Source organism: Nyctereutes procyonoides, unplaced genomic scaffold, assembly GCF_905146905.1.
Source record: "Nyctereutes procyonoides isolate TBG_1078 unplaced genomic scaffold, NYPRO_anot_genome, whole genome shotgun sequence".
Classification (NCBI taxonomy): Eukaryota; Metazoa; Chordata; class Mammalia; order Carnivora; family Canidae; genus Nyctereutes; species Nyctereutes procyonoides.
In genome coordinates, this window is record NW_026575030.1 from 41,877,996 (window position 1) to 41,900,655 (window position 22,660).

Below are 22,660 nucleotides of genomic sequence, written 5' to 3' on the forward strand. Positions count from 1 at the left end.
CTAAATGCTTTTCCTCATCCTGAGGAAACTTCCCTTTTGAGACTACCATCACAGCCACTGTGCTTGTTACTTTCTGACCTTGCCAGGAGGCAGACTTGTTCCTTTCTCTTGGGTGAGAAAACAGATTTCTGGAAATGGAATATGGAATGATCTACTTTTGTTGAGGCTTACGGGCTTATAGTAAAAATGTCATGAAATGGTACACCTTAGTAGTGGCAGATAGTTTATTAAATCATGGTTGGTGAGGAGGTTCACTTTACTGTGAGAAATGATGATTATGATCTTGAAATACAAGAATAACACAAACCTTGATGCATCCTCTAATACTAGGATTTGTGGCTCTATTGGACTTTAGGTTTAGGATTTAAAATCATTTCTGGCTCCTGAGCAATAGCAGTACAGAACAGATCATGGAAGGTGAAGGAGTTTGAGTGTATAAGGATTAAAGATTTCAATTTTATCCATACTCACAGTATCTAGATTATGCCGGGTCGTGGGTGATTATTCGGAAAAACACCATTAGGGCTTAAAATCAAGGTCTGAGTCCAGAATTTAAAGACAGATTAAAAAACCAGTTAGGTGAGTTGTGCCTACAGATCCAAACTGGGCAATAGAGTCCCGGCAAAAGCATAGTTGGAGTACATATGTGAATGCTAGTGGGGTATGATAGGTTTCAAATAAAACGTGAGTAAACAGATGGGAAGAGAACTTTGTATGGTCTCACTCATTCATATACCTAATGTTACCACTGAGGCCTGGGGTTGAGCACCCACTTAGATGGTTGGGCCATATGGTGTTTTTGGGTGTAGGCTCTTCACCACTGAGAAACAGAGCTTGAGAGTTCCTTGTGAACTCTCACAAGGAGTGAGAGTTGCAACACGCAGTGAACTAAATACTCTGGTGAGTCCTATTAGTCCTAGTGATCTAGGTAGGCTGTACCTAATGAAATGATAGCACATTTTACACATCTTATATGGTTAAGAAGCTTGTAAATACCCTAGTATACATGGCATTTCACCTGGAAGAAGCTCTGAAAAGCTTGGAAGTCCCCTTGGGAAGTCCACTTGGGAAGTAGACTTTAGCAAATTGTAGCTTGCGGGTTATTATAAAGTGGCGGAAGGAGGGTTATCTGAAATAGGATGGACAGTTGTAACACCATGTGAAGTTGGGTGTGGCTCCTAGCACAACAGGTAGCTGGAGGATGTTTAAGGTGTAGTGTGCATATGTATTGTGACTTTTTGTAAGACTCACTTCAACTGGGTGCAGTTTTATGCAGCTATCTAGCATTTCTCACAGTGAGACTATGTACAAGTAAAAGAGAAATTTTGCAAAAAGGTCTGTTGTCTCCTGTGTTAATCACATTGGAACAAATGAACAAATAAGCGTCATTGCAGGACTGACTGGATTCTATGTTTTTATTGACAAGGCACTGTACTGGTATAATAAGGGACTCAATATTTTGGACTGTTCTTAGAAGATAATATGTGTATAAAAATAGCAATACTTTGGAAAATAAAAGTGAATTTTGAGAATGTTAAAGTCTAAAGTATCTTTCCCATGTAACGAGAGCAGGTCAGGTTGGGGTGGGGTGGAAACTGCCAATCATGCTAAGAGGGGTGATCTGGGGTAACACTGGGAGTAAAATCATGCGTATGGCCTAAGAATTCCCAAAGCTCATCTTTCTCCCATGCAGGTATACTACAGTGGTCCATTGAAACCCTTAATTCTCCCATCACTTTTCTATATTAAAATTTATTTTTATGATTTTTTTTGAGATTACTCTTGTATTCTCTGTGTTGAGATTCTTATGTTAGGTTTTATTGCTGCTGTGGCAAATTACCACAAATCTCTTCTACAGTTATATCATTCAGAAGTCTGACATGGGTCTTCAGGTGTTGCCAGGTTTGCATTCTTTTTTTAAGAAGTAGGGGAGAATCTGTTTTCTTGCCTTTCCCAGCTTCTAGAAGCTATCCACATTGCTTGGCTCCTGTCCCTCCTCCATCTTCAAAGCTAATGGCTCCTCAAGTCTTTCTCACATTTCATCATTCATCATCGGACACTCTTCTGCCTCCTCCTTCTGCATTTAAGGATCCTTATGATTATGCTGGGCAAACCTGGTTACACTCCCTATTTTAAGGCTAGCTGATTAGCAACCTTAATTCCATTTGCAACCTTAATCCCCCTTTGTGCATAATTTAGTAACAGCATATTGAGAGGTTCTGGGGAGTAGGATGTAGATGTCTTTGAGAGGCCCCTATTCTACTTATCACACTTATTCTCTGTGATTTAAATTGCTGCTTCTATGCAAACTCTAACTCACCTGCTGATATATGACTTGCACTGGTTACTCTGTTCTGTATCACCTTCAGCTTTCCCTATGGTCATTCTGCCCAGTGTCTTTAAAACAAAACAAACAACTTTTTCCCCCCACCTTACTTAGGACCTGACATTCCCTCTTACCTCTTACACATCTCCCTACCATTGTTTGTCTCTCCTGAGTCTTCAGCTTCTCCCATTAACAACTTATTAGCATTTAAACAGGTTCAAGTCTCTCCCGTGTTGACTGTTTATAAAAGTCCTCCTCTAGCACTTGCGTCCATTATAGCTGGGTATGTTGAAAGCACCTCTACTTAGCTCCAGTTGATGCTTTTAACCCCCTGCCTCTGGACTTACTGTGAAGTCTCAATAACCAGTACAAAACCTCACCTGGAATATGTGTTCACCAAATAGTTATTAAATGAATAAATGAGTTTCTGCTCAATTACTCAAGTTTATTATCAGGTCTTTGGTGATATTCTTGGTGTAAGGATTGTTCTTTGGCATTTTTTTTTGTACCTCAATTAACTTACATCTGTTAATTAATTTACATTTGAGGGTGCCTATCATGGATTACAAAGCCAAAGATACATGTTTGTTTGTTTGTTCTGTTTGGGACACACGTCCCTATTCTATTACCCTCCGTTTTCTCTTATATTTGTTTAGCATTTCATAATTTTATAATGTTTCTGGATATACAATATTTTATTTACTTTTCATCATACCTTTGTAAAATAGGTAGGGTAGGGAGGTATTCCTGTTTTGGAGATTAAGTTCTTGTGGCCCAGAGCAACTGAGTTATTTTTCTAAGGCATAACAAAATTAATGATACTTCTGGGACCAGCACCCAGGATTCCTGGCTCTGTGCCTTGAGTTCTTTTGTTGTCATGTGCTGATCACAGTTAATAGATTCAAGAGGGAAGTGAAATATAGAAAATTGTCCAGAGGAGTAGTAAACTAGATAGGAAATTGGCTTGTTTTTAAACTTAGGCTTCATGTGTCTCTGATATCTTTTGATATAATCTCACCTGAATTCTGACAGGATTAGGCAGAGATGAATAAGAAATTGTGCTGGATGAGCTGAGGAAATGAGAAAGTAGGAGATTGTTTGCTGGTGGTATTAAGCTAAAGGTCTTAGCTGAACAACTTCAAATTTGTGGTTTGGCCTAGAAATGAAGTAGTATTTCTGCCTCCAAATTCAATACAACTCTGTGTTCTAGTTCTGTTGTGACATTTTAGGGGATCCCTGCAGGAGGCAGACCTAATGAGAACATGTTGAAAGGATTCTTGCTGTTAAGTGGGTTTTTACTGTTTTTTTGAAAGGAGAATGGGAAATGAGGGATTAAGCATTGGACTGTTAGACAAGAGATTTGAATTACTGAGCATTGCCTACTTACCATCATTAAAGTTATTTTGAATTCAGTAAGTGAAATCTAGTTCTCCTGAAGTAAACAAACGTTTCCATTGTGAATGCTCTCCTAGAGAATTAGCTTAATTAATTATTTACTTATATTTTAGTTGCAGCATTTCTCTTTTAAATTAAAAAATTTATTTTTATGGAAGTATAGCTGACATACAATATTATACTAGTTTCAGGTGTACAAGATAGTGATTCCACAATTATATGCATTACAAAATGCTCACCACCATAAGTGTAGTTACCATCTGTCACCATGCAAAGTTATTATTATATTATTGACTGTATTTCCTATTCCTCATCTTTGTCCTTTTGACTTATTTATCAAATGTGATCTTGATGTGGAGGACAATTTGACTGGAACCAGGTGAGGTCTGGTTTCTTTGCCATGTCATCCCAACTTCCTGTTCTAGTTACTGTGTTGGGCTTTAGCGCCTCTCTCTCTTATTTTGATCTTTTTTGCTCTTCATGCCTGGTTGCTCTCACTGGCTCTCAGCTTTGATTGAGTTTCCTTTCCTCTTTCTAGGACCTTATACACTTTGACTTTTAGGTCATTAAGCTTACATAGGCCATTATTATTATTACAATGAAGTGAAACCATCTTGGTTGCCCTTCTAGTCAAGATGGCTCACATAAACTCGGTGTTGTGAGGAATTAAGATGAGAGAGAGGCTTCAGAATCAGATGGGCCTGCTTTACATCATTGCTCTTCCACTGTCTAGCTCCATTGACTCTGAGCAAATTCTTAACCTCTTCTAGTATTAGTTTTCTTATATGTGTGAATGAGGATAAGCTGGGATGCCTGGGTGGCTTAGTTGGTTAAGTGCCTGCTTTCAGCTCACGTCATGGTCCCAGGGTCCTGGGATTGAGCCCTGCTTCGGGCTCCCTGCTCAGTGGGCAGCCTGCTTCTCCCTCCCACTTGTGCACTCTCTTTCTGTCTCTCTCAAATAATAAATAAAATCCTAAAAACAAAAAAAGATTATTGCTGGAATTAAGTGAGTTGACCAGTATGAAATAGTTAACACAATGCGTGACACATGAGAAATTTAGTGGTACTCATTCTTGCTGTTGTTGTTATTGAGAAGGGAACTAGGCATGTTTAGGAATTTTAGGTGCAGCCTTGGGCCTTAAGGAGTCATTGTGTCCCCCAGGAAAAGTTCCTTTATTCATTTGGAATTCATTTTTTCATCTACAAAATGAAGGTATTGGCAAGGGATTCTGTCTTCTGGATACCCGAGAGACCCTGTTCAGGCCTGATGTTAATATCTGTCTCAAATGCATTTGAATCTTACTTATTTTAGCTCTACTCCTTGCAATCTAAGAAGCCTCTTGATGCTTTCTCATCACCTAGGCCCTTTCTCCACTCATCACTCACTATAATGACTTATCCAGATGTTCTTCTAGATGGCACACAGCTCACTGAGAAGCTGTGTCCTGTGAATGCTTCTAAATAACCCAAAGTCATAGGTTTGGTGTAATGGTTTACTAGGTTATTCTTTCAAGATAGTATTTTTAAAAAGCAGAAAAACCTTTGAGATTTTTTAAAACTTAGTTTCTCAAATTTTCTTTCTTCTTTTTTTTATAAGATTTTTTTTTTTAAAGTAATCTCTACATCCACTATGGAGCTCGAACTCACAGCCCTGAGATCAAGAGTCGCATGCTCCAGCATCTGAGCCAGCCAGGAGCCCCAGTTTCTCAAATTTTCTAAAGAAGCCTGGGAGTTCAGGGAACATGGCCCTTGTTGACTTCCCCATTCCAGTTCCAGTTATGAAATATCTTTGGATTATCATATTTAATATCTTAGTTTGAACTTTATATTCAACTCCATAATGTATCCATGTTTTTTTATTTTTTATTTTTTTAAAGTATTTATTCATGAGATATATATATATAGAGAGAGAGAGGCAGAGATATAGGCAGAGGGAGAAGCAGGCTCCATGCAGGGAGCCCAGTGTGGGACTCGATCCTGGGACTCCAGGATCATGCCCTGAGCTGAAGGCAGACGCTCAAACACTAAGCCACACAAGTGTCCCTGTTTTTTATTTTTTAAAGACTTTATTTATTTGTTTGAGAGAGAGTATGCACAGGTGGGGGGAGGGGCAGAGGGAGAGGGAGAAGCAGACTCCCCACTGAGCAAAGATCCTGATGCAGGGCTTGATTCCAGGATTCTGGGATCGTGACCTGAGCTGAAGGCAGGCGTTTAACCACTGAGCCACCCAGGCGCCCCTTGGATTATCTTTTGATTTTCTCTTATGGTTGCAAAGTGGCATGGTTAAAGAATAGGTGGGTGACTTGTAGCCTGTTAGCAGTGTGGCCTATAGCAAGTCATTTCTCTAAGCTTGGCTTTCTTGATGTAAAAAAATTTTATGATTTCTGTGATGTCCCCAATGAGATGAGCTCTGTGCTTTATTTTTTCCTTAGCAGTAAGTATTCTAATGTATGTACTACTTGTTACATTTGTAATCGACTTGTTGTTTCTTTTCTATAGCTGTAACTATAATAGATCATGTGTGTTTGGTCTGTAGCTACATGCCAGATGTCTTGCTGCCTGGCTAATGGTATTTGTTTATTCTTTTATTCTAAAAATATCTATTTAGTGCCTACGAAGTGGCAGGTCCTATTTTAGGCTGGAGGTAGAGCAAGAATATGGCAGGCAAGGTTCCTAATCTCCTAGAATTTACATTCTTGTGGCGTTCCGGTTCAATAGAACTTTCTGTGATGATGGAAATGTTTTGTACTGTGCTGTCCAGTAGGGCACCATTAGGCACCTGTCGCTGTGGCGTACTTTAACTGTGGCTAGTGTGAATGAGGGGCAGAATTTTAAACTTTATTTAATTTTAATTTAAATTACCACATATGTCCAGTGACTACCATGACAATGCCATTCTGGAGGAATAAGAGATTGGAGACAGAGAAAAGAAGTAGATAATACATGAGCAAATAATTTCACAAACTGATAATACTTCAGAAGAAATCAAACAGGCTGATGAAATAGTGAGTAGGGGAGTACTTTATGTAGGGTGATTCTACTTGAGCAAAAAAGCAGTAATTTATAATATAAATATAAATCTATACTTATAAGTATATAAGTAAATATAAATTTATATTATAAATATAAATATAAAGCCTTATGAAGGCTATTATTTGTTGAACTTTGTTAAATCAGTACTTGGGTTTGGAAACCCTTTTTGGAGATCTAGTGCATTCCTTTTTGGAAAAAAAAAACCTCAGAATGTATCCATATGTTTCTATCATCTTTATTAACTTTAAACATGTTTTTTACCCTTAGCCCTGGAATGTCATCTCCATTTCCTGTTGGTGATACCTCAACATCGGGAGGTATGCTCTTGTATATTTATTCACTTTTCTTTCTAAGTTATTTATGGCTTAAGGTGATGTTGCAAGCAAGCACACATTTCAGCTCACATTTAAAAAATATCAGGCTTCTCTTTCCTTATATGTGTTCAAAAATCTTAAGAAGAAGTAAGGGGATCCCTGGATGGCTCAGCGGTTGGGCGTCCGCCTTTGGCCCAGGGTGTGGTCCTGGTCCCGGGATCGAGTCCCACTTCAGGCTCCCTGCATAAAGCCTGCTTCTCCCTCTGCCTGTGTCTCTGCCTCTCTCTCTCTCTGTGTCTCTCATGAATAAATAAATAAAATCTTAAAAAAAAGAAGTAATTGTGTTTGCATTTATTTTATGGCATTATATTGTCGGTACTTATAGAGCTTTAATTATTATGTCTAATAAAAAATCAGAAAACTCCTTAAAACAAGTGTATGATCTAAAGAATTGCTTTAAGGTGAACACTTCATAGCTACTACTTATATCAACAGGTAAAACCTTTCTAGCTCCACTGTTTGTCATTTGTCTTGTAAGAGTTTCTCAGAGTAAGGATTTTTCTGATTGCATTGTGTGATGTACTTTAACATGTTCCTTTGATCTTTATATTTCCTATGAATTGATAGTTGCTTTCTTTATTTTTAATTTTTTAATTAAAAAATCTTTTCAAAAAGATTTTATATATTTATTTAGAGAGAGAGAGAAAGAAAGGGAGAGAGAGAGAGAGAATAAGCAGGGGGATGGGCAGAGGGACAGAAAAATATACTCCCTGCCGACCATGGAGCCCAACATGGGACCTGATCCTATAACCCTGAGACCGTGACCCAAGCTGAAGGCAGATGCCCAACTGACTGAGCCATTCAGGTGCCCCTATTTTTAATTTTTTAGAAAAGCTTTTCTTTATTGGAAATTTCAAACATACACAAAAAATTAGAATAGCACAGGAGGCCCAGCTTCAATGATCAATTCATAACCAGTCTCCAACCTTCACCTACTTTTCCTGTCTGATAGTATTACTTTTTTCAGTATCTGTCCCCTTTACCAGATAGGTCCATAAGGATAAAAATGTTATCTGCATCCTTAGCATCTTACATAGTGCCTGACATGGTAGGTGCCCATTAAATGCTTATTGAATGAATGAATGAGTTATAAGTATTTTCTGTTAGAGGAAGACTGTATGCAAATATGTCTTAAGGTTAGAATGTACTGAATTTCCAGGATAAAAAAGCAAATGACTTACAGGAATGGTTCTGAAGTCAGTTTGTTGTTTCCTGATATGATTCTGAGTTAGGGACTGAATTCATATACACGTTTTTGTACTTAGGTGCCGTTCTCAACATTCCATATCCAGGGGTGACCTCCTATGAAGGTACCTCAGAGAGCAGCAAGGAGAGACCTGAGGAGAGTGTGAGTGATGCTGTGTTTTGTTATTTAGTTTCTAACATGGACAATGGGTTAAGAGAGACTTGATATTCCATTGCCAAACTATACAAGACTTCATGAAGTTTCCTTTATGGAAATATTGTGGGTTCTAAAACCAGTGTATTAAAAAGAAGCTAAGATTCCTTGGAGAGCAGAGTCAATCTGCTTTTTTGCAAGAGAGAGAGCTTCAGGATGTAAATGAAATGAATTAGAATTGTCATCAACATAATTTACTGCAGGAGTTTTTGCCTATGTTCTTCTATCCCATAGTAGATCAGGACTTGGTCTTCTCTTCCTCAGAGGGAAAGGATGTAGATTTTATGTAATTGAAGAGTCAAGATATATTGTGGTTTTTCAGAGTGTCATTATTAACAGTGACCTGTCCACCAAACGATATTATGTTTACTTACAATAACGTTCACATTGAAAATAAAGTACACAGACTGCCTAGGAAGATTGAAATATTTTGTTAGAAATTTTGTTAAATATGAATTTTTAAAATTTGGAGAGTTCATAAATCCTAGCTTACTTCATATGGTGCAAACTCTGAACATACTCGCTAGAAAAGTGCCATTTAGTGACTTAGTGCCTTTCCTTCCCAGCTTGGACAATTTTAATTTATTTGATATCAGGTTAAGTCACCCCTCTCTGCTCAACTATCTACCCTGACACTGAACAAGGTTGGTAGTGGTATGGGATCTGTGAGTAGATGCCTGAATCAATACGTTTACTTTCTGTACAACTTTGTCCAGAGTAGATAGTGCTGGGACATATTGTCATTCGATAAGTATTTGTAAATGAATGAATAAAAGGTGATCCTATGGTTCTGAACTTGAAGCAGAATAGTTGTGGTTTAGGTCTGGGAATATTTATAGAATGAGATAGAATTCCCTATAATAGCAGTGACGGACTTATGTATAATCAATTGGAACATTGTTATCCAAAAGAGAGGATTATTTAAAGCCAATCTATAGAATGAGTAAGAAAACAAAGCAGTATAGAGATACCTAACAAGAATTAGATTGCCTGTACCTCCAAAATGAAACCTGAAGATTCACTTTTACAGTTCAGTTTTTTTCTAATAATTTTCCATCTACTGTTATAGAAATTGTATATCTTATTGTTTTGTTAGTAGTTTCCCTATAAGGTATATAATATATAATATTATGTATAATATTTATATCATATATAAAATATATATACCCTGTAAGTTACCCCTAATAAGTTATAGTGTATAATCTAGCAAAATTTAAATTTTTCAAGATTTTGATCCTTAAGCAATGCAAGAATATTGTCATTCAAATATTGAACCTACTGATTTATATTCCATTTTTCGATATTTTTGTTCTTCCTCTCCTTTAGTTCTCTCTTTTCAATCCCACAAATAAGACTCATTAAATTTTTTTAAAAATTTTATTTATTTATTCATGAGAGACACAGATAAAGGCAGAGACATAGGCAGAGGGAGAAGCAGGCTCCTTGTGGGAAGCCTGATGCAGCACTTGTCCCTTGACCCCAGGATCACGCCCCGAGCGAAGGCAGATGCTCAACCGCTGAGCCACCCAGGTGTCCCTAAAAAATTTTTTTTTAAAGATTTTATTTATTTGAGAGAGAGAAGTAGGAGGAGGACAGAGGGAGAGGGACAAGCAGCTCTGCACTGAGCTTGGAGCTCGACATGGGGCCTGACCCTGAGAAATGAATGACCTGAGCTGAAATCAAGAGTTGGGTGCTAAACCAACTATATTTGCTCAATCTTTCTTTCTTTCTTTCTCTTTCTTTCTTTCTTTCTTTCTTTCTTTCTTTCTTTCTTTCTTCCTTTCTTTCTTTCTGGTTGTATTATATTTGTTTTAGATAAAGTTTGTTTTACATTTACCGGGGTGCATTTATTATTTTATTTTCTTAAAATTCTTTTTTGGATTTTATTTTATTTTTTTTAAGATTTTATTTATTTATTCATGAGAGACACAATGAGAGAGAGAGGCAGAGACATAAGCAGTCTCCCTGCAGGGAGCCCCATGTAGGACTCTATCCCGGGACTCCAGGATCACGCCCTGGGCCAAAGGCAGGCGCTTAACCACTGAGCCACCCAGGAGTCCCCCGTTTTTGCATTTTAGACCTCTCTTCTAAGATAATTTTCTTTTTGACATATATGCTTCTGATGTTTCTTTAGTAAGACTCGTTTGTTCATTTTGAGTTTTTGATCATCTGAAAATTTATTATCTCCTTTTTCTAGAAAGAAATTTTAAATCTGTATTAAATTCTAGATTGAGGTGTTTTTTTTTTCATCAAGGTTTTATTTCACTATATTCTAACTTTTGTTGTTACTACTGAGAACTGTCAATTTAATTGGTTTTCACTTGTGTATCAGTTCAGTTGTATTCCCTATGGCTGTTTTCTTTGCCTACTTTTAAGATATATCTCTATTTCCTAGACACATTTAATCATAGACATAACAGCTGAAAATTTCTTAGAATTTATGGTATTCATAAGACTGTACATTAAGGAAGTACAACAAATCCAAAGCAAAATAAATAAATATATTTCTATACCCATTTTTGTGAAACTGCAATATTCCAAATCTATATAGTATACTACCATATACACACACACGCACACACACATACATGCACACACACACACACACACACTACTTATAGTGGGTTCCTGGGAAGCAGGAACCAAGCTGTGTATATTTATATATATGTAAGTATACTATAGTATATACTGTAGTATATATACTATAAATGTATATAGTGGTATACTCTATGGCATTTGGCATTCTGCACTTTCACAAATATGGGTATAGGAAAAATTCTTAACTATTATCTTGTGTGATTGAACCTCTGACCTCCTCATTTTATCCCACATGTTTGTTAACCAGTCTTTAATAATTTTCATTTCTTTGTCTCTCTGTGTTAGATTCAGGTGTGTGTCCCAGTTTACTAATTCTTCCTTTAGCTTAGTTTAATTTGTTGTTCAAATGGTCTGTTGAGTTTTTAGAATCCTTGCTTTATGTGGGAGTCTTTTTTTTTAATTGAAGTTGATACCCAATATCACATTAGTTTCAGGTGTATGACATAGTGATTTGACAAGTTTGACCTTATTCTGTACTCACCACAAGTGTAGCTATCATCTTTACTATTATGTGGGAGTCTTTGATCTGACCTTTCAACAGGTATACATCTTTCCTTTTATCCTATCCTTTTGTGATATTTAAAACTAAAGCCTGGGTTACAAAGTATTAGCAGATATACTATGTATTCACCCAACACTGATTGACCTCTCTGGGTTTTCTAACCTGTTTTTCTTGGCCCCTTGGGATTTTCTTTACTTTCTTGCAAAGCGCCTATGCATTAAAAACTTTAAAAATATTTATTCAGGACTTTAGGCATTCTGTAGAAGCAAGATTATTTATTTTATTTTATTTTTTAGAAGCAAGATTATTAAGGATAGTTCTTTTATAATAATACTGGAAATGGAAGTTTCTGTCCAAATTTAGTGAGATAAAATTTAATATCAAAAATTGCAAAGTTTTATATAAAATTCCATAAGACTAAGAGTTTTTGTTGATGTTAGTCTTTGTATGAGTCAGTAGTATGATAAAGTTACTAGTGGGAAAACTAGTAAACCTAGTGTAATTTTAGGTTGCATTAATAGAAATGTAGAATCTATTATAAGAGAGGTGGTATCCTATCATATTTTAACTGATCAGACCTGAGATATATACCACACTCTAAAGAAGGTATTAAGAGCCTGAGAAATGTGTGGAGGAGAAGACTTGGAGAAGTCAGGGGAAGTCATAATCGCTGCCTGTACTTATTTGAAAGGCTCTCTGGTGACTATAGTTTTTTATATATGTCCTAGATTACAGAACTGAGATCAGTGGTAGAGTTTACAGGGAAATATATGCGGGCTTAATATTAAGACCTTTGTGTGGAAGTGGATGAAATAGGTGAAAGGAGTCAAAAGGTATAATTTCTAGTTATAAAATGAATGTCATGGGAATATAATATACACCATGATGACGATAGTTAATAGTAGTATGTTGCATATTTAAAAGTAAAGAGAGTAGATCTTAAAAGTTCTCATCACGTTAAAAAGAGATTTTTAACTGTGTATGCTGATGGATGTTAACTGGACTTACTGTGATGATCATTTTGCAATACATACAAATATTGAATCCTTATGTTGTACACCTGAAACTAATATATGTTATATATATCAATTATACCCTAATGAAAAATACCAAAAAATATATCAGTGCCTGATATGTGCCAGTTACTATTTCAGGAGGCATACCGATAAGTAAACATACTGTATAATTACTTTGTGGTATGTGCCTTAATAGAGTAAATGCAGAATGAAATAGGAGAGCGATTGGGTCAGTTGTTTTTTTTTTTTTTAAGATTTTATTTATTTATTCATGAGAGACAGAGAGAGAGAGAGAGAGAGAGAGAGAGAGGCAGAGTCACAGGCAGAGGGAGAAGCAGGCTCCATGCATGGAGCCCAACGTGGGACTCAATCCTGGGTCTCCAGGATCATGCCCTGGGCCAAAGGCTGCACTAAACTGCTGAGCCACCCGGGCTGCCCCCAGGTCAGGTTTTTTTTTTTTTTAAGATTTTATTTATTTTATTATTTTTTAAAGATTTTATTTATTTATTCATGAGAGACACAGAGAGGGGCAGAGACACAGGCAGAGGGAGAATCAGGCTCCCTTTGGGGATCCTGATGTGGGACTCGATCCCAGGACCCGAGGATCACGACCTGAGCTAAAGGCGGATGCTCAAACGCTGAGCCGCCCAGGCATCCCATTTGGGTCAGTTTTGAGGGGAGGTCTTGAGAAGTTTTCTGGTGGGGGTGAGGTCTAAATTGGAATTACCAAATTAATTAATTAATTAATTTCTAATTGTTTACCAAATTTTGGTAAACAATTAGAAATTACCAAAAGAAGAGAAAGGGGAAGGGTCTTGGCCTGAGGTCTCAAAGCAAAGGGAATAGCAGTGTTTAGGTCTGAGAAGAGAGAATTAGCACTTTCCTTGGTCTGCAAATAGGAATTTAGCATGGTGGAGTGGATAAAGATGGGGGCAGCCCGGGTGGCTCAGTGGTTTAGCGCCGCCCTCAGCCCAGGGCCTGCCTGAACCTGGAGACCCAGGATCGAGTCCCAAGTCGGGCTCCCTGCATGGAGCCTGCTTCTCTCTCTCTCTTTCATGAATAAATAAATAAAATCTTGAAAAGAAAAAAAAAAGAAGGTGGCATAAGGCCTCAGGTTAGGATTTGGGGCTATATGAAATTTAGGGGCAATAAAGATTAGCAATGGAGTTAAGAAGCAAACGAACAGAATTTGTCACTTAAAAAAAAAAGTTGGGGGAAAGGGAGATGGGGTTGGAAATGGGAAGCAGGAACCAAGCTGTGAAGGGCAAAGAAGAAAGAAAAAAGTTAAAGGACTTTCCAAAACATGAGAACTTTTATTTATTTATTTATTTATTTATTTATTTATTTATTTATTTATTTATTTATTTATTTTTATGCAGTGGTCTGCCTTTGAAATACATGATTCTTTCTCATCAGAGCCATTTAAACTGAGGATGAGCAACCATTTGTCAAGGATATTGTAGAGAGAATTCAGGCATCCAAAGGGATAGCAGGATCTTTAAGTTTCTTTCCTGTTCTGAGATTTCGAAGGTTTCTGATTATATGATCTATTAGGAATGAAAAATGACACACTGAAGGAAAGCCTCAATAGTGTCTTCCTGACTCTGCCATTGGCTTGCTGTGAATCCTTAGGTTGGCCATTCTTCCATTCCAACTCCTTTTCTTGTATATGGCATTGGAGGGACTTAGATTTTCCATGTAGCAGTTCTTACTGTAGCATTCTAGTAGTGATATGTTCTTTCCCTCATTCAACATTTACTAATTGGAATTCTTTTGTAAGACACTATTGTCACTTCTCATTTATTTATTAAATCATTTACTTCTATCAGTATGGATTTATGGATACTTATTCTTTGGATTATAATCCATTATTCAGATTATTGCAGTTTTGGCCACTGGAAGACCTGGATTTTAATGTTACAGAGTACAAAAGAGTTCATTGATAGAGTTTCAGATTCCATGTAGCAACTAATATTTAAGAAACTATGCCTTGTTGAATTTGGTGTAGTTATCTTAGTATATGTGCTGCCGAAGCGAGCACTGGTGTAGTTATCTAAGAAGAACCTCCACTGTTATCTGAAAAGGCTGTTAATAGAAATCCTCCCTTCCCTAATACTTTTTTTCATGTATTTCAATGAAGGCAACATATTGCAACTGATTGAATACGGAAACAGATAGGATAATCCTCTGTTTTCTTATTAAGGCAACCAAATTAAAAAATTTGTAAAAATAGAAACAATGTTACTATTCTCATTTTTTTATTTTACAAAATGTTATTGCTTTTCACAATGTAAGGAGTTTATTATCTTTAAATGAATTAATAAATATTTTTTAAATGTCCCCTTTAATTTTTGTTTGGTAAATATCTATAGATACAACCCACAAAAACCAAACTTCTTTGTGTTTCTTAATGATTTTTAAGAGTTTACATGGGTCCTAAAACTGAAAAGTTTGAGAACAACACTTCAGGGCTATTTTTTTTTTTTTTTAATATTTTTTTTTAATTTTTATTTATTTATGATAGGCACACAGTGAGAGAGAGAGAGAGGCAGAGACACAGGCAGAGGGAGAAGCAGGCTCCATGCACCGGGAGCCCGACGTGGGATTCGATCCTGGGTCTCCAGGATCGCGCCCTGGGCCAAAGGCAGGCGCCAAACCACTGCGCCACCCAGGGATCCCCAGGGCTATTTTTAAATGATAATATTATCATGGTCAACCCTTTTTAAGTTCACAGATGATGTGATAAAAGATGGCCAACTTTGGTGGTTATCTGTGGAAAATTTTGTTTTTCCATGAAGCAGTCATTGTATATTTGAAGGAATATACAAATGCATGGTTTAATTTTAATATTAGCCTAGGCTTTTTTTTTTTAAAGATTTTATTTATTTATTCATGAGAGACACAGAGAGAGGCAGAGACCTAGCCACAGGGAAAAGCAGGCTCCCGGTGGGGAGCCTGATGTGGGACTCGATCCCAGGACCCTGGGGTCATGACCTGAGCCAAAGACGGATGCTCAACCACTGAGCCACCCAGGTGCTCCAGTGTTAGCCTATGTCTTAAAGTCCATCCAATTAGTTCCAAAGTCAAATACCGTATGAAAGGTCACAATTAGAAGCTTGTTTTGACACAGTGTCTGATATGTATCAGTCAATAGATATTTGTGGGTTGCATGAATAAACATTGACATTTGTTATTTTTTCTCTAAAAATCCAGATTAGCAATGAAATTGAGAACTTAATAGAAGAATCCACAAAATCAGCAACTGAGCAGATTGCAGAATTCAGTATCCACCTTTTGGGAGAGCAATTCAGGGAAGAGCTACGGGATCCCTCCAACTTGCACCACCAGCATCTTGTAGAAGAGTTTATTTCAGAGGTGGGTGATTTTTTGGTTTGTTTTTTCTTTGTTTCTCTTCTTTCTTTCTTTTTTTAACTAACAAGACTTTTTACTGGGGTTGTAAATTTCCCATATTCACAAGACTGGTTAAATGTAGGTTAAGGAATCAGGCTCTCCTTCTACATGGTTCGAAGGGTTGTGACATAGCCATTTCTTCAGAAAACTCTGTATAAAAATCACAGAAAGACAGATGAGTTATTTAATTGAGGCAAAACCTGACACACCTTGCCATCTACTAAGAAAGGCATACTGGTTCCAAACTTCTGCTGCACAGCCAAAAAAGAATGTGTTCACTGGCATGGTTTTAACTTGACAATATTTGGAGAAATGAATGTCTTTAAGAAACTACATGCAGTGTACTGTTTTTCTTGAAGGAACATTAAATTTAATTTCTTTTGATTTCCTACTTCATATTATTTTTCTAAATTGAAAATATTTAGGCAGTTAGCACATGAGTAGTACAAAGTACTGGTTCAAAAGGACAAAAGAGTATCCAGTGAAAGGTAAATTTCCCTTCTATCTCTGTTCCTTGGTTGGAGGTATTTTAAAAAAGGTGTTTCTTTAAGGAATCATGCCTTAGACTATCCTGCAACTTTACTTTCTGGAAGAATTCTATATAGGACTTGAACTCAAGATTCTTTCAGTCAGAAATGATCCATACTTGGCCCCCCTCTTGTGTGCCTTTGCTCTTGTGTAGTAAGGCATTGAGTGCTCATCTTCCCTTTCTGTCCAATGATAGGGCACATCATTTCTTTGTTTATTTCTTTTCCATTCCCTTTTGATGGGGTTCTCCTTGCCCAAGTTTTTCAATTCCATTATATTGGACTCATTTCCTTCTCTAGACACTACGTCTAGAGGAGAAAAAGAAATGTGCATCTCTCAGCCAAACAGCATCACTGCAGCCATCCGACATGGGGAGTGTAAGCCAGACGATTAATTTTCCTATGTATGTGGCCAAGTTGCAGGGCTGTATGGTATGTGGAAGAAATGTCAGCCAGGCCAGTGGCCACCTGGCATCAGATAGTGTCTTGGACCAGCTGTCTGTTCTCTCTGCTCTTGGAGTAAGGAAACTTAATAAGCCTGAGTGTTTAGATAAACAACTGCACTGAATGACATATTTAGAGGAAGTCTAATAAACATTCTGAAAAATATCTCTAACAGAGACTTTATGAGGTAGATAGCTCTTTGCTTTAGGTGATTTGGGGATGATGAAGGGTCTGGGCCTACCATGAAATGGTTTCTTCTCTGGCATACTTCTATATCCCCATCCCCCTACCTGTAATGGAACATCTACCAATAGTCACTTCCTTGTGTAAAGCAGCAGAGTTAGAGGCTGTGTTTCTGAAAGGTTCTGTCACGGTGTTTAATGCAAATTGAAGGGATCCCTCTAACTCTCTTTCTTCAGGCACAGTCACAGGGATTGCTCCTTTAATATTATTTCCTAGGTAATAGTATACAAAGACATTCAGGGGGTAAAGAAAGCCAGCTTGGAGAGGATTGAGGTTCAGAAGCAATTACTTTTTTTTTTTTTCATGAGCAGAGTAAGATAAGCTTGGGACAACATCAGTTATGACGTCAGAGAGAGAAAGATAAGCATGATAGGTTTAGGAACATTGATACCTGAAGATAGCCACAGTATTAACACAGTGTCCTTGCATAGTGCCTTATGTTCTCTGCAGGCTGTTTTAAGTCTTTTAGCTCGCAGCAGCCATGTGGGTAAGCATCTCCATTTTATCGATGAGGCCCAGGAGGCCAAGTAAATGGTTTATAGTCCTTTCAACCTCTAGGAGTAGAAGGGAAAATCAAGTCTCCTTTTTCCCTTCAAAGTGTTCCTTCCTTTATAAGAAATAGAATCACCTTAATTTTAGTTCAGGTGAAAAGTTAAAGCAAGCTTCACAGTTTTTCCAGGCCAGTAACATTTTTTTCATGAGGCAAGGGGAAGAACAAGAGGCATGTAATTCATTGGGAAGAATATGGGCTTTGATATTAGAAAGATTTAGGGTTGAATAAATTCTGATTTAGTCACTTACCAAATGCATGACACTGGACAAATTTGTTGACATCTCAATTTTCTCATATATAAAATTGAGAAAATATGTATCTCTTGACATTATTGCAAAGATTAGAAGTATTGTTGTAAAGCACCAGGCACACAGAAGTCATTCAATAAATTATACCTGTTATTAATCTTGATGTTAATAAAGTGGAATGATTCTTTCAAGTGGACACCTGTACAGTAGCTAACTAGATGTGATGAATTAGAATTCTTGTATGTGATTAGATTCAAGACATGTCAAAACCCAAAATGAGATGGGTACAGCAATAATAATAACATACAGTTGCATGACATTTTGCAGTTAATGGAATACTTTTAGGTACATTATTTTAATCTTAGGAAAACCAATATGGTTGATGGGCAGGGCAGTATCAGTTCTATAAAATAAGGCTTGTGTACAGTTACTTCGCCAACAGAAACAGCTGAGACTAACTCATTTTTGGATTCCTATCCTGCAAGATTCCATCTCCACTTTCATTTTACAAGAATTATGGTGTTTCTGTCTTTCCTCTAAGAGAATAAAACAAGGCAAATTATCATAGCTAGAGTTAACATGGGTTGAGATGCTTTATCCTTACGGCATTGAGATCTTCAGTGAACCATGATTTTTTAAAAATCCCACTCTCCCAGGGCACCTGAGTGGCTCAGGTTACGCATCTGCCTTTGGCTCAGGTCATGAAACCAGGGTCCTGGGATCAAACCCTGCATCAGGCTCCGGGCTCAGTGGGGAGTCTGCTTCTCCCTCTTCCTCTGCCTGCTGCTTTGCCTACTTGTGTTCTCTCTCTCTGTTAAATAAATAAATAAAATATTTTAAAAAATAAAAATCTCACTCTCCCAATGATATCAAGACTTGGTTTTAAAAGCAGATTCCCAGAAATGTTTCCAAAGTCCACTAACAGCTTCTTTCCTTGATTCTGGCATTGGCTCAAGAGTGACTCATCTGGTGAGATGTCACCTTCTGAAATGTGGGTTGTGTTCACTATTCACTGTTAAAATATGTATTTATGCATAACCTGACTATTTTTAGATTTTTAGTCCAGGTAGCTTTCTCTCTCCAGTCACTAAGCTCATATTGATTTACATGGCTGGATATTAAAGACTCAGTGATAAAATGGGTCCTGTAGGTGCGATGCTCATAAATTGATTTTTTGACCAGGTACCTGGTCACTCCTTCATAACCTCCTTCATGACACCCAGTCAGCAGTGCGTCTCTCCTGGGGGCTGAGTTCAACTTGGGGATTAGTTTCTAATGTTGACTTTATTCACAGTTCCTTGTGTTGTAGGAACAGGAAACAGATGCCATCAGAGTCTTTACACTTACAGAAAACGAACACTTGACTGTTTGTCTGTGGGTATGCTGCACCCAGATTTCGAATCCAATCACATTTAAAAATGTTATTATAGGACAGGCTTGGTGGCCCAGCGGTTTAGTGCCACCTTCAGCCTAAGGCGTGATCCTGGAGACCTGGGATCGAGTCCCACGTCGGGCTCCCTGAGTGGAGTCTGCTTCTCCCTCTGCCTGTGTCTCTGCCTCTCTCTCTCTCTCTCTGTGCCTTTCATGAATAAATAAATAAAATATTTTTTTAAAAAAGTTATTATAGCTTTTTTTGGAAACAAATGCTATTTTCCTACATTTTATCCCATAAGGAAAAAACAGTGCTTTGTCCATAAGAAGTTGCTTTTCATAATTTGGGGAAAATAAATCAATATTAAAGTACATTGAAACCTTAAAAGACAAAATGTAAAAGAAAAATATGATAGGGATCCCTGGGTGGCGCAGCGGTTTGGCGCCTGCCTTTGGCCCAGGGCACGATCCTGGAGACCCGGGATCGAATCCCATGTCGGGCTCCTGGTGCATGGAGCCTGCTTCTCCCTCTGCCTGTGTCTCTGCCTCTCTCTCTCTCTCTCTCTCTCTCTCTCTCTCTCTCTCTTTGTGACTATCATAAATAAAAGTTAAAAAAAAAAGAAAAATATGATAAAGTTGTATCAAAAACTGTTTTCTAACATTGTTAACAATTAGAATTTTCTTATGTAACCTTCTGATCACTATGTATCTGTATACATGTACAAGCTTCTAGTTATAGGGTGCTTTATATTCACCTCTTTTTTTTTAATTTTTTTATTTATTTATGATAGTCACACAGAGAGAGAGAGAGGCAGAGACATAGGCAGAGGGAGAAGCAGGCTCCATGCACCAGGAGCCCGACATGGGATTCGATCCCGGGTCTCCAGGATCGCACCCTGGGCCAAAGGCAGGCGCCAAACCACTGCGCCACCCGGGGTTCCCTATATTCACCTCTTAAAGGCAGAATTTTCTGTGCATTTTTTCATGTTTCTTCATAGCTATAAATTTTATTTTTATTTTAACAGGTTGAAAATGCATTTACTGGGTTACCAGGCTATAAGGACATTCGTGTACTTGCCTTTAGGTAAATAGACCCTAAAAATGTACATGTTCCATAGCACTCTTCATTTCAATGTAATATGTTTCTGTATTTATTATGCATGCTGTAACAACAAATGATTTGAATGCTTTAATTCAATATTATTTCTGGTAAATGTTTATTCTTAATGACAGTTTTTCAGGAGGGGGAGCTGAGTTAGAAAAAGGCAAAAGAATATATTCAAGGAGACCTACTGTAGTTAGGCAGGATAAGAACTTAGGGATTCATGTTCCCAGCTTGCTGCTGACAAGTTACACTGCTTTTACTTGGCACTGACAGGAGCCTGAAGTCTGATTACATAGGATTTTGGCTTCCTACTGAATCTTGTCAATGTTCTACTGAGGTGACTTTGACATCCTACTGTAAGGCCATTCTGGAGGGGATGCATTTGTCTTCATTTCAAACATCAGTTCTGAGTAAATCAGAGACCTCTTTTTAAGACATTTCTTCTCTGCTTAAAGCAGCATAATATTTGTGAACGTTTACTGAGTGAACACTTTGTATTGGGGGCTTCATATTCCTGAGCGAATTTAATCAGAATAAATATTATTATTCAAACTCATTTTGCATAGAGCAAACAGTTTAAAAGGATGAAGTATTAGCCCAAAGTCATAGAGCTTGTAAATTGGCAGTGGAAAAGAGATTTTGAAACTGGGTAGCTGACTTTACAGCTCTTACTCTTAAGCCCCATGCTAGACTCAGTATTTGAAGGTTTGGAGCATTTGGAGGATAGTTGTGGCCCAGCTGTAGGATGCAGGAAAGCACGAGTAGGGGTGCTGTGTAACTTCACCACTTAAGCAGTAGTGCCAATATCTTAACTTTGGCATATTCTCTTACCACAACTTCTGGGTTTACCAGAAATAACAGCAAGAGCTTGCATAGCGTTTACAGTGTGCCAGGCTGTATCTATATGACTCATTAATTCCCAACAGCTATACTATGAGGTAATTATTATTATCCTCATTTTTTTTTTCTAATAAGGACACCAGAGGACAGGGAATTTCAATAATTTACCCAAAGACACTCAGCTGGTTATCTGCGCAGGGGAGAGGGGAAGCAGGGTAAATTGACTCACCACCTACTCTCACACCATAACCAGTCTCCCCAGTTCAACCTTAGCACTTCTCATAGAATACTGCTTCCACTTGTGACTAAAGTTCATGTGACTAACAACATGACACCTTTGAAGACCTCTCTCATTTGGCAGCACATGAAAGGTAGCGCCTTTTGGAACCAACTTCCCTGGATTCAAATCCTGTTTTTGGTGCTTCTTGCTGGATGATTTTAGATAAATGATCAAGTTTTAATGTCTTATTTGTATAAAAAAGAGAATTTATTATTAATTCTACTATATTAAAAATACTTTTGAAATACTTTGGGTAAATTATGTAGTTTCTTTGTTCCTCAATTTTTTTTTACCTGTAAAATGGGGATTCTAATGGTCCTTAATAATCTTAATGAGGATTGAATGAATTAATTTATGTAAAATACTTAGCACAGTTTTTTGGCACATGAGAAGATCTATTAAGTGTCTGTTACATAAAAGAAATAAATATTAAGGCCATGCAGTATCCTAGAGGTCAGTCCTGACATTCTCAATCCCTTAGCATCTTTCTGTATAACATCTTTTCATTTATTTTAAATTACACAACACATTGTCTACCAAAAAAAGTTTTCCCAAGTTTACTGGCTGCTGGCAACTGGAGTCCTCTGCTGATCTACTGCAAAAAGCTTTTTTATGAAGAGAAAACCTTGTAATAAATGGTTTAAAAAGTATTTTAAATACAGTTTAAAGATAGTAAATATTATCAGTTTTAAAATGGAATCTTTTCTCCTTTGCTTCCTTCAATCTACATGACTTTGTCAACATCTAATACTATGCAAGCATTTTGATTTAAGGAAACCTTTTAGAGGAAATATATTAAGAACTTGCACTTTGATGAATGATATGACAATTATAACTGTTTTAAACTCTACTTAACACTTTCAATTTTTATTTTCAGGTCCCCCAAGGAAAATGGCAGGTAGAGTACTTTTTGGCACTTTTTATAGTCCACTGATTGAAAAGGTAGTTTAGAAAATATGATAGCCCTAGGCCCAAGAGAGCATGGCTCAATTCTT

The 22,660-nt window shown here is 37.3% G+C and overlaps 1 protein-coding gene across 1 annotated transcript in view; it reads left to right on the forward strand.

The window, feature by feature from the left end:
- Nucleotides 1-22,660, forward strand: part of IMPG2 (interphotoreceptor matrix proteoglycan 2) — an 80,837-nt gene that overhangs the window by 15,393 nt on the left and 42,784 nt on the right. Inside the window, exons 4-8 of the mRNA XM_055316038.1 lie at nt 7,022-7,071; nt 8,394-8,476; nt 15,857-16,018; nt 20,466-20,524; nt 22,543-22,563. Coding sequence (XP_055172013.1) covers nt 7,022-7,071; nt 8,394-8,476; nt 15,857-16,018; nt 20,466-20,524; nt 22,543-22,563 — 375 coding nt within the window. The remainder of the gene's footprint in view (nt 1-7,021; nt 7,072-8,393; nt 8,477-15,856; nt 16,019-20,465; nt 20,525-22,542; nt 22,564-22,660) is intronic.